We start from the raw sequence: 13,552 nt of genomic DNA on the forward strand, positions 1-13,552 counted from the left end.
CCTCTCTCTCCTGCTCTAAAAACTTTGTTTCCGCCCATCCTTTCTTCTCGTCCAATGACAGGCCTCATTTTGTCTTGTCTGCCTTCATCTGCATAATGACATCAACCTACACACCAGCGTTCTCTCCAACTGGAAAGAGCTATCACAAGCACTCTCCACAGTTTGTGTTATGGATCCAGAGCATGAATCCATTTGAAATTTTAACAGCATGAGGCAAGTGGAGAGGATAAAGTGGAAACCCAAGCTCAGAGTCTAGATCACACTCCAGGTCCATGGATAGTGTGTGGATGTGCTCCCTAAACAGGGACAACCTGATGCACATACTCTCTGGTCACAGAAGCCTTGACAGACCCTGGGTCATTTTCCTGGGGATTAATTTCAGACTGTTACCTCGATTTGATAAAAGTTTTATGGACCTGTCCGTACTACACATTCGACTATCTTACACATATCTGCTAGGTTAAATGTGAGCTGACAACACTGGGAACACTTGACTAAAATACTAAGACCTTCATACAAGTCTTTCTTTGCTCCAGATGTTTAATGTGTGATTCTGTTGCCCTTGGTAAGCAGCACTCATGGGAGCCCTGTTACCTCCTCCCAGCTCCTTTTCTCTTCCCCCATCTTCCTTCTATCTCTGCCCTTGTCTCTGTCTCTGTGAGTGTGTATCTCTCTATGTCTCTTATTGTCACTCTGTCTCTCTGTCTCTCTCTCTGTCTCTGTCTCTATCTCTCTCTGTGTTACCCATAGCATCCTGGGTAATCTAAACAGCAGCACTGCACTGCTTCACACTTTCAGTTCCACAATATCACAATATACTGACAATTTTGGCCTTCTCTACAAATATTCTTTTCAGATTGAAGATGACCACCTTTTCTCCGTTTTCCTGTGTTTGGGCTTCTGCCTGTGTCATCTTTGTCCCAAATTCCATATCCCGTAAAGTCATCAACCATATTGGGTTAGGATCTACTCTAATAACCCTACTGTGTTTCCACCATGTCATAGAAGACAGTATCTCTAAATAGAGTCCACAGTGAAATCCTAGGACATAGGACTTCTGCAGAGACATGACTCAGCACATAAGAAACCTCTTTCTTACGTTCTGCTTCTGCAGTGCTTGTACCTATGGCAAGAACATTGACCTGGTCAAATTTCTTCTTGATCAGAATGCTGTGAACATTAACCACCGAGGAAGAGATGGGCACACAGGTAAGACTGCTGAGAACATCATGCCTACCCATGACTGTCCATTCTCAAGAGCAGTGTTGAGCCAAGAGGGAGCAGCAAGCTCCCAGTGGACGAGATGTTTTTTTATCAATTAGAATCCTTTAAAATTAAATGGTAAATGGCAATATTAAAAATCAGATTGAATGGTGTTCAGTCCCCCTGTTGTGTTAATACCTGCATACAATCTTTGCTTCCAGTGTTCCCTCCATCACAATGGGTTGATGCTCATGACATTTCTCTGCCCTTGGTTTGGAGCTCAAGAAAAATACTGGTTGAACTCTTGATTATTATTTTTGTAAAGGCAGTATTTGTTCTTGATAGTTATTGTAGAAAGGGGGATGAAAAATTAAAACACACTGAGTAAATGCAGTCAGTATGAAAGCTGCCTCTCTTGATGAGTATATCACATGTTTTCTCAAAAATAAAATTAATTTTTCATTACACATCAATTATGGCTTTATATCTCCAGAAACCATCCTGTTCGTGGGGCAACCCTTTCTGCTTTTCCTCCTTTTGTTCTTTTCCATCACAGGATTGCACTCTGCTTGCTATCATGGCCATATCCGCCTGGTTCAGTTCCTACTTGATAATGGTGCAGATATGAATCTAGTCGCTTGTGATCCCAGCAGGTCTAGTGGTGAAAAAGATGAGCAGACATGTTTGATGTGGGCTTATGAGAAAGGTATGTTTTTAATCATCGCATCTGTGCAGCGGCACATTGAACCGTGTGCATAGGTTATGTTAATGCGTCAATAACTTCTTTGCTTACATGACATGAGCCCTCCCACTTCCTCTGTAGACTGTGTGTAAGGCTCTGGGGACTTGGATCAAAGAGTGCAGCAGGCCATTATTAGGGAAAGCAACTTTTGGGCTGCAAATGAGCTGATGTATTCTCAGCATTGAGGCTGAAAAAGGACTGGGCTGCTGCAATTCTAGGCTCTGGAGAAAAAAGAGAGCTAGGCGACCATAGCAGAGTGGTTTATTGTTGATTTTTATACCCTAAAGAAAATGTGATCTATGTATGTACATATGTATGTATATATATGTATTTATGTATATGTATGTATTTATATATATATGTCTGTATCTGAAAGGTGGAGCATTTGTTCAAACTCTGCTAGGGGTTTCTGTGTTATAAAGCAAGAGAGAGATGACACAAAACACACAGATCTCACCTTAAAAGGAATTAGAGAGAGTTTATTCCCAAGCTAAATTGAATAACCGTGGCCCAGAAACACAAATTTAGGTCATCACAATACCATATTCCAATATGGTAATAGTTTCATGAAGTTTTTGTAGCAATGAAATAAAATAAAGTCATAAACTATGACATGTTTTCAAATAAATTGGTGAAAACATCAGATAGACTTGTTATAGCCATGCAAGGACATCTCTAAGTCTCCAATGTGATGGGTTGGTGGAAGCCAAAGGACTGTTTGTACACACTAAAAGGAGAATTTTGTGTCATGCACAGAGGTGGGTAGTAAATAGCATGAGTTCTATCTTAGAGTGCAGTTGATAGACCCAGTGATGCTCAATTGGAGAAAATGTATTTCCCCTTTGCTACTGTGTATCATTTGTAAATAGCTTCTTGGTTAAGGGTAGAATCCCATGTCCATTTCTTCTTCTAAGTTCTAGGACCCTGCTTTCTGGTTTGAACCTGTGTGAGCTTCGATAATCTCTGAATTCATATGTATGTCGATTCTTTTGTGTCTGGAAGACACTGTTTTCCTTGGAATCACCCCTCCCTTCTGGGTCTTACGATCTTTCTATCCCTGTCACTGACTACATCCCAGAGATGTGAGGCAAGGAGTTTGATAAAAACACTCCATTCCGTACTCAAGTCTCTCACTCTGTACATTATCCAGTTTGTGGGTGTGTCTTGATTTCAAACTACTGCATCAAGAAGCTTCTTTGGTGTGCACTGAAAGGCACTGATCCATGTGTACAGCAGTATGTTATCAGAAACTATTTTATTACCATGTCCCTTAGGCAGAATGACAGTAGTAGGGTTTCCCTGAGCCCACAATCCATCAGATTCTTGGTCATTTAAGCAGTGTCAGGTATGGGTTCCATGCCACAGAATGGGTCTTAAATCTAATTAAAAAGTGGTTGGTCGTGCCTATAACATTTGCACCACTACTGAGTCAATATATCTTGCAGGCAGGCCACATGGTTTGTAGGTGGGTAAATTGGTGATCATCTTTCTCCTCCAGTAGAGTACCTTAAAACACTGTGAGTGCCAGTCAGAAATATGAAGCTTCTAGTTGGGCAATAGCTTGAATCCTCCTAGTTGCATGCCATGCATCAGTACTGTCTTCAATCATATGGCCTTACCATGCCATGCAAAATAACATAGCCTTATCAATAAGCTGTGATATTGGCCAACAGCTCAACATGATGCTATAACAAGTTCTGGCACTTGAGGTTTTAGTTGTTGGTATGAGATGTGTGTTGAGTGATTCCACTTAGATCTCGTCTATATATGTCGGTAATTTAGAAAGCTTCTACAGTAGTAGGCTCCCATATAATTTTCCTAATGGCCTTTAGCTTTTCTCCCAGATTCCTCCTTTGCACATCTCTTCCATCGCCCTCCCTATTTAATCCTCTATTCCAGTTTCCCCTTTGAACATTAGATATTTAAAGTATATATAAAATTAAGTTTTTCATTTTCTTTTAAATGTGAGACTCCTCGTGCATTGACAAACAAAATTACCCAAGTGGTAGGCTGTCTCAGCTACAATGTTGATCTAGAAGGCTTTATGCCTGAATAGGGTGAAGTCCATTAATGAAAAGAGAGATGGAGTTTAAAGGATGAAATGTAGAATTGCTGTAAGCTTAGAGACAGAGAAACAGAAAAGTACACAAGCCTGAAGATTGCTAGTGAATAAAAACATGCAGTATTACTTTTATAGAGACAAGTCAGTGAAATGGTGGTGAGACAGCAAAATCTTTGTGTCCTTGCACTCAAGCCCAGAAACACTCCTGATAATCTCCTCTAATCCTTTTCCACAAGGAGCGATCACAGCCTCTTTCTCTGACTAATGGATGAGTGTTTTGATATATTTCACTTGTCTGATTCCTATTGCCCAACAATTTGCGAGATCAACCCAGCTCTCCGCAGGCAGCTGTAGACACCTCTTCATATCACTGCATAGTGAAAGGTTTTGAGGCAGTATCACAACTCATCCTACTTATCCTACTGCCCATAGGCATCTGGACATATTTCAGTTTGGAGCTTTTAGAACTCACCTGTCTCTTGATGGATACGGATGCACGTCCATAAGGTATCAAAGCTTTCTACTTTGTGTTTAAAAGCTCTAAGTAGCTCTAGCTCTAAGCACCAGCTGGGAATCCCCCACAGTTTACACCTTGGGAGTTCTCCCTCAGTTCCTTTTGCTCTGCACATGACATTTGTCCATGCATTCTCAGACAGCCTTTCCCAAGGGCTCTGAGCTTCAGAGCAGCAGCATTCGCCCAGCATTCATCTCCAGGAAGCAGCTCTGAAGTTGCTGCTGCAGCCAGCTCTTCACAGAGCTCCACGTTGCTCATCTTTAGTTGATTGAGAGTGATAGTCTAACTCTGGCTTTATTTATTTTATTTTCTGTTGAAATCCGCTCCTTACAAAACAATGACTCATGGCACTGCTTCCTTACTGAAGGACAGCAGAAACCTGTAGTTCAGTGGGCCTGCCCACTCATCTCTCTAGCACTGGTCCTTTCTCTTATCTCTGTCTGTCCAACTAATGCGCCAGGCACCAGCATAGAATTCTATAATTACTGTGAACTTTAACAAATTGAATGTTCATGCCCAGGAGACAGATGGATGGTTTGCATATGTTCCGGGGCAAAGCAAGTCAGACCATTGTTGCTACCATTCTCTGACAATGTTTTCATGTGCTCTGGGAAGACTGACACAGCCTTGTTAATACTGTCAGTGGGAAGAAGTTTCTGTTTGTTTTCAACAAAGATATGCTGTCTATTGTTCCTTGGAAAGAGAATCACTAAGTTAATTGATGACCATAAAAAAAAAAAAGACTCTTCTATGTGCAGATGAAGAACAAGTTGAGGAAAACAGTAAGGTCCATGCAGAGTTCTCTCTATATAGAACAGAAGAGATTTTGGAATGGCATCATTCTGGTTTAACAGAGACCCTGCCTTATCGAAGGAAAGAGAAGCCAGGCAGGGACTTCCCAGGCAGGGTCTTTCTGTTAGTTAGGGAAGTCTGACCTAGAGTATTTAAGAATATGGTCCAACACAAAATCTTAACTTACTGCACACACTGTGAGAAATTATTTTGTGATGTTTCTGTCACTCAGTTGTATAATTCCCAAGCATGGACTTTGTGGATAACAACATCATGTGGCAATGACAAAACCCCGGGTACCCGTTCTATCTCTTCTGAGGCTACCACTCAGAGCAGAACAGTAGTTCATCCTTCTCAATGCCATGTGTGTCTTAACGGTTCTATAGCAGACATTTTAGCTTACCCCAGCTAAATTATAGCCAAGCTTTACTCCACTATCTTGATATAGTAACTTCAGAAGTGCTCTAATGGTCTAGAGCAGTAATTTGTACTTCTTGAATACTCTCTGAAAGGTTGATTCCCCCTGGTTTTGTGGGACCATCTATTCACATAAACTTTTTAACACACGTTGACCAAAATTAATCTTGGGAAGATGTTTCCTGCTGACCTCAGTTCTACACTGAGATTTTTTGATTGAGAACAAGCAATGTTTAGCTAGACTGCATCAAGCCCCAATTTTATAGTATGTAGAGGTTTCCGCCTCCTCTCTCTACAATTCCACCTGAAAGTGAAAGAACGGATGGCAGTCTCTCTTGGATTCGCTCTGCCCTTTCCCTGTGATGCAAAGGACTTATATGAATCAATTTTAAATTGCCCTGAAGAAATAGCCAGCAATCTGGTTACTTTCAAATCCTCTGCCCTAAGAAGCGGTATGGAAAACCCATTGTAAAGATCTGCACACAATCCTACACCATTCATTAAAGATGAAAGTGCTAAGCGGAAAGGTCTCAGGCAATTAGAACTGAACCCGTAGCTCACTGGCTTGTCTGGTGGTTAGATTTGAAAAGGCTACCTTGGAGAAAGGACAGCACTCTCTTATGTCTGGCTGTTTAGGGTCAGAAAACAATCCAAAGTAGAAACAGAACTACAAACTCCTGATTTGCTTCCGTGCCAACGCTAGTTAAAGTAATTTACAGAAGCTCCTACCCCAGTATTTAATTACCCACAATGCAATATTTATAGACAGCAGAGGGGCGGTAATTCACAGTGACAGGAAGCTGGGGTTGGAGAATTAGGAGTAAGTGAGCAAAACAATAAAACTCGAGGCTCCTGTCCTGAGATACGTGCTTTGTTTATTCATTCTGACAAGGGGAGTGCGATGTGAATTATTTATAGTAAGTGTGCTATCACGTCCTCTCTAACAGAGTAATGAAATCTCATAGTCATGATTTTCTGTAGATTGTACCCCATAAAAAGTAGCTGTGGGATGAAGGGGAGGAGCAATCAAGGTAAGAAGTGGTAGATTCTGGAAACTTTCACTGATGTGTCCTGAAGTCCACAGGTAGCTTCCGTGATGAATTCTCAGCCTGCTGGAGAGCAGGTGTGTGGTTGGCAAGCTTGGGGTAGCATACTAGAGTGCACCTGGAGCAATGGGGAGGGAAAGGAAGAGCTAATAAAAACTTGAGGTGGGATTTTAAACCTGTGTATATTTCGATACTCACTACTTTTCACATATTTAGTTGCTTTTTCAAATATAAATAACAATACCGACCATCATCTAAGTGGAAAGATTTTATTCTTATCATAAGGAGGTAATATACATTTTCTGAAGTTCACTTGCTGTAAGGATTGGGATACTTAAAATGGGCAGACAAAAACTCACATTTGCCATATCTATGTAGTGTATGTTTATATAAATGTATGACCCAACAATCGAAGCAATTTACTTTCCTTCATTTGGTTCATTGAGGTAGCTGCTCATTCTGTAGCCTAGACTACCCTGGGACTCAATTCCTACTCTAGGCCAGCCTGGAACTCAAAGCAGTCTTCTCAATAACAGTTGGGATCCAGGGATGAGTCACCATGCCTTGCCACGGAAGCCTTGAAATCGGGGTTTTCTTTCCACTATGAAGAATTCGGGAGCTGTCTGCTAGGCTACGCCTGCCTGAGACACACAACTGTTTACAGAGAGCAGCCAGAATTCTGCCTCCCTGGAAAATGAGGCAGTGTGAGCACATGTGCCACCTCCTTACCAAACAAGCACAAGAACATCTTCTAATACCTCTGGGCCTCCTCTCAACTCTTAAGGTGAACAATGAGCACTGACTTCACCAAATGCTGACAGCAGCTGAGAACCAGACATAGGTAGAACACGACAGATCCTGGATGCAAATAGTCATTCACCATTGGCCGTCTGCTTTAATATATACAGAATAATCATATGCAGTGCGTGATAAGCCCTTTGGAACCTCTACTGAGGGACTTCTGTCCCCGCCGAGCCCATTATACAAGACGTAGATAATAGAGAAGCACATGACAGGTCATGCGACTACTCTTCTTTATTTGTGGCTCAAAGCATACTGCTAACAATTAAAACCTCCGACTCAAGGTTTAAATATCATTAAAGTAATTCGAAGCTACGATTCTGATCTGCATGGCCATGTGACAATCATGAAGCCTTTTTGGACATTATAAACCTCTTGACCTTGGCGGGGCTCTCAGGCCTTGTTAAGGAAGACCTTCACTGAGCTCCCTGCCGATTCCTGAGGACCACACTAACAGGTGACCCGTCCCTAGACTTAACTTTCTAAACAGCGCATGAATGTGAGATCAATGTAAGACATCAGCCTCATCAATATGTTCCTACTGTGCATCCCTCATGCATTCTGTTACTTGATGGCACCATACACAGTGTCATTTAATCCAGAAGCCACACACACACACACACGTGTGTGTGTGTGTGTGTGTGTGTGTGTGTGTGTGTGTGTGTGTGTGTGTGTGTGTGTGTGTCCTCTTCCCCTCAGCTTCTCACCCGAGCACACAGGATGATTTGAGCAAAAGTCTCCTCACTGAACTTCAGCATATTTTGAGTCTATCCTTTTCTCTTCATTTTTGCCACCATTTTGTTAGCTTTGCCCCATTATATATCTGATCCAATTCACTTTAACACTTTGTTAACTTATTTTGCCTTCAATATCATTTACGCCTATTTCTTTAGCTATAGTCTAATGGGTGCATTCAAAATGCAAAGCTTTCAGGGACATACAACCACCTACAGGAAAAAGTCCCTCTTGTTATCATACCCTCCCGCTTCACAACCATTGTGGGTAAGTTACTCTTGTCAGAAGCATAACGTGTCAACCATTGCCATGTTTACTAGGTCACTAGCATTTTCTCAGTGTCCACTCTGTGTCAAGCATGTTCCAAACCTGATATACTGTTCTGTATGAAGATTCAGAGGAGCAGCATCTGTTAATAAAATCTACCTTTTCATTCCTCAACATACCTGGCATTCGGTCTTCCTTTCGAAGGTTTTCCTATGCCTGAACCATCTTCCCCACCAAATTTTACCCCTTAAAATTTTAATTTACATTTAGCCTTCATGAATAAGTATATGAATTCTCTCTAAGAGAAAGCCTTGCCTGCATGCCAACCTCAAAAATGCCAGTCGGACGGTTTGTTTTGCCACCTATACATTCTATCTCTATTTTCCATTCCATCCTAAATCACCTTATCACTGCTGTCCTGCAAACTTTTGTGTAACAAGTTCTGGAGCTGTTAGCCTTTGTCTTCCAGAACCTTTAAATTTAGTGGCTGACTCCAAACAGACATTCAGGGCACACTTGTTGAAATGAAACCAAAGAAGAAATGAACCAGTACAGGGCATGTTGTGAGCAATGTTTTCAGGAATACTAATTATGGCTACTCTGTTGACGCTGAAGCTATGTCTATAAGGAGAACTGACTTAACTGCTGAGTCTCTGTCAACGTTAGCTTTGATTTTCAACTTGACAAAGGAGCAAGTGAAAGGGCAGACAGGTCTCAAAGCAGAGCTGAGTCACGAGAAGACACAGTGATCTGGGGATTCTTTTCACTATTGGTCTTGTGGATAGTGTAGGGTCAAGACCCTCTGCAAGTAACAAAGCTGTGGAAGGACAAACTTCAGAAGCGACCATCTGACTCCACTCCTTAGAGCTTCTGGGAAATGAGATTTTGTATAAGAACTGTGCAGAGACACTGGGCTGAGGGTTACTCACCCACGCCATTGCCAGAAGTTGGGTTCCTCTGAGTTAGTTGCTCTGAGGCAGAGCTGCAGTTGTGCCTTCACTCATCTGGGCAACTGAATCGCAAGATGTCTGTAAAGCTTCCCTGAATGTGGGGTGAGAGATGGCTCAATGGGTGTGATGCTTGCCACATAAGCATGGTGATTTTCACGCAATTCCCAGAACCCCCTTTAAAATGGCAAGTGGAGTGCTGTGTACCTGCGATTCCAGCACCAGGGGACAAAGACAAGTGGGTCACTAAGGCTTGCTGGCCAGATCAAGAGCAGTGAGTTTACCTGTGAACTGACAGACTTTCCTTGGTGAACCCCAGGCACATGAGCAACCCGGATTTAAAATAACGGGAACAAGAGTGTCTGAGGGATGAGGGCCAGCATTTACCTTTGGTGCCTGTGTGCGCATGTGACACACACACACACACACACACACACACACACACACACACACACACACAAAACACACACACACACACTTTCCTGAGTCAAATTCCCATGTCTCTTCTAATCTTTGAACAAACTAGGTCTCGATCCCAGACTCCAGGTGGTGTAGCCATCACTACCGTTGCTCTGCTGACCTCCATGTCTAGTTCGTGAACTCTCAGACAAGGAGAAGAAGCATTGTCTATTGCCTCTAGGTTGAAATGGTAAGAATGCAGAGATGCTGTGAGAAGGTAAATATTTCTTCCCCAAGAGCCATGGAGACTCAGCTAGGTCTGAGACCATGATACATTGCTGTGCTTTTGTCCTAATGCCTCTGGAGACTGATTCACAGTCTCACAAACCTAGAAAGTAACCCAACTATTCAACAGAGTAAAAGTCGAAAGTCAGAACTGCCAAGCTGCCTGCTACAGACACTGAAGCTCTGAGCATGCAGACTGCTATTATAATTGAGCTGGTGACACGGCAACCTGACAATCTGTTTAGGATACTTGAACGTATACACTAAATTCTTAGCTATAGGGGAACATTTTATTTAATCAGTGGGAGCTCAATTATGTCTGTATGTGTTGGCCTTGAGTGTCTGCCTGTCCCCTGTCAGAGCCTTGGCTTTATGGGACAATTGATGACACTCCAAAGGGAATGCTTCTGCTTCCCTCCCTGTGACCAGGCTTGGGAGCTTGCCCTGGAGCTTCTGTAGCTCCTTCCTTTCCTGTTGAGGGCTTGTCAGAGCGCTTCCAGCAACGGAGCCTTTCCTACACTTGTGCCTTCAAAACTGTTAGCAGGAGGAAGGAGATGAGGCAGAGCCGCCCTGCAGAGCAGAAGGGGCCTCTTGGCACCTCCCTGGCAGCCTCTGCCTTAGCAGCAGCCAGAACCCAAGCACTCATTAGGCTCTAGATAAAAATTATTCCAAAGAAAATGCCAGAAAACCTTGCCACCATACTGGCAGGAAATTAAAACTACTCAGAGTAAGTGGAGCCAAGAGAGCTTTTACAATGAGAGGAACACGAAGGGTGTGATCAGCTGCTCTCTCAGGCGGTCAGGATTCATGATGCTGTTGCTGATACACTGGGCGAGCAACTGTGCTGCACCCTGATCCACTGGGGAACACACATACTGCACCCTGATCCATTGGAAGAGCACTCATACTGCACCCTGATCCACTGGGGAACACACATACTGCACCCTGATCCATTGGAAGAGCACTCATACTGCACCCTGATCCACTGGGGAGCACCCATACTGCACCCTGATCCACTGGGGAGCACCCATACTGCACCCTGATCCACTGGGGAGCACCCATACTGCACCCTGATCCACTGGGGAGCACCCATACTGCACCCTGATTCACTGGGCAGCACCCATACTGCATCCTGATCCTCTGGGGAACACCCATACTGCACCCTGATCCTCTGGGGAGCACCTGTACTGTACCCTGATCCTCTGAGGAGCACCCATGCTGAACCCTGATCCTTTGGAGGTGATCCACTGGGGGAGCACCCATACAGGATCCTGATCTACTGTGGGAGCACCTATGCTGCATCCTGATCCACTGAGAGAGCACATAGTCCTATTCACATCAGCAGAGTGAGTTCACAGAGGGGACCAGAGGAATGGGGAGGAGGATGCTGTGAACTAGGTCTTGTGCCTGGGTAAATTCTGGCGTATGTGTCGGGTGAGTGTGTCCTAGGAGAAATAGAAATAATAAAGAAGATTTTTGGTTAGGCTTTCTTGTTTTTATTTTTCTGGATTCAACTATGTAGCAATAAAGTTATTAAAAGAAAGGTTTTCAAATCCATGCAGGGTCATGGGGTCAAGGTTAAACTTTCAAAAATGAATTTAGTACGAGACCATTGACAAGATGACTTAATTCCTAAGACATTGTCTTATTTACTATTCCATTGCTGTGAAGAAACACCATGACAAAGGCAACTTCTAAAGGAAAGCATCTAATTGGAGGCTTGCTTACAATTTCTATAATCATCATGGTAGGAAATGAAGCAGTGGGCTGGCTGGCATGGCGGTGGAGCAGTAGCTGAGGGCTCACATGTGATTGGAAAGTTGCAAGCAAAGGGAGATACTGAATGTGGTAGAAGCCTTTTAAATCTCAAAGCTACTCCTGGTGGCACACCTCCTCCAGCAAGGCCACATCTACCAATTCTGCTCAAACACTTCCACTAACCAGGGCACAAGCATTCAAATGTAAGCCTATGGGAGCCATTCTCCTTTAAACTATCACAGAATGTTGTTGCCACAGTCCTGCTTACACCCTGAAGCTAGAAGAATGATGCAGAGAAAGGGACACTTGAGCTGCTGGGCACTGCAGCTCACAAACTATCATCTGCTTGGAGCCATGTGAAGCAAGAAAATGACCCAGGTAACGGGTGGATGCCTGGACTCTGAGCAGACAGCCTTGCCGAGCAAAGGAGAATGAGGCTTAATATTATGGAACTGTAAAAGAGAAGTTTGTCCTGTTTTATCTCACTGAGCCACTGACCTACAATGACCTTTAAGTGTGCAGAAGGACAGCAGAAGTTAGATCACAGGAGTATGAAGATCGGCCTGTTTCCTCTTCCCTGGACCTGGAATTGATGTACTCATGGCTCTTTAGCCAGGTACCTGGAATCTAAACTCAGGTCTCATGGTGGCAAAGCAAGACCTGTATGGACTGAGACATATGGACTACATTGTGTCAGTTAATGTTTATGCCAGTCTTACAAAGATGTATTGTCATTTCTAAGCTAAATACTAAGGGGGACATCTTCTACCTGTGGAAAGATAAAAATGGACCTTTATCTCATGCCATGAACAAAATGCAACTCAATGTGGGCTCAAGGCACAAAAGTAAGACACAAAGCTATAAAACAACTAGAAGAAAATGTAAGACCTTCTTTGCCTTGATCTGTGCAGTGTCTTTTGGATAGGTCACTAAACACACAGATAGAAAATATTGGACAAATATGATGGCAGAAAGTGAAACTTTTTCCCCTGCCAAACCACAGAGTTATATTTTATTCTATACTAATACATAGTGTAAATTCATCCACTTAAAAATAAAAGTCCATCACAGATCGTTTCGGCAGGCCAAGATGTCTCAAAGTATAATTACAGCATCTCAAAAATAAATCTTAAACATTTTTCAAGTATTACTAGCAAAGTTTTAGTTCCTGTCTTTATGTTTTTATGGTTGACCAATGAGTTTCTTTCCTTTTCTGGACTAGAGATAAAGACATTTTTGTTTTTGAAATGTGAAAAAATAAAATATAATAATAATAAGAAAAAAACCTATTATATTAGAGTTGGAAATGGCAACCCAACAGAAAGAAGAGACCCAAGAGAAGGCAAAAGAATCAGAGACCATTTGTCCTCACAGCCAGGAGAGATTGATAGATATATCCTAAGTCAATAGAGCTATCCACACGGAGGATCTGTAAGCTCTATGCTTGCTACATCAGTCTCTATGACCTCATACGTGTCTCGACTAGGCGATTCTGAGGGCCTTGTGCTGGTGTCCTCCATGTTCTCTAGCTCTTACAATATTTCTGCCCCATCTTCTGTTGTTTTCACTGATCTCTGTGAGAAG

General features: G+C 42.8%; 1 protein-coding gene across 2 annotated transcripts in view; it reads left to right on the plus strand.

Annotated features, from left to right (window-relative positions):
- The window catches only part of Tnni3k (TNNI3 interacting kinase), a 272,604-nt gene that overhangs the window by 86,208 nt on the left and 172,844 nt on the right, over nt 1-13,552 (plus strand). For both annotated transcript variants that reach the window (XM_032897120.1, XM_032897119.1), the window contains exons 10-11: nt 1,115-1,209; nt 1,760-1,909. In XM_032897120.1, the coding sequence (XP_032753011.1) occupies nt 1,115-1,209; nt 1,760-1,909 (245 nt within the window). The remainder of the gene's footprint in view (nt 1-1,114; nt 1,210-1,759; nt 1,910-13,552) is intronic.

This window comes from Rattus rattus, chromosome 3, assembly GCF_011064425.1.
Source record: "Rattus rattus isolate New Zealand chromosome 3, Rrattus_CSIRO_v1, whole genome shotgun sequence".
NCBI lineage: Eukaryota > Metazoa > Chordata > Mammalia > Rodentia > Muridae > Rattus > Rattus rattus.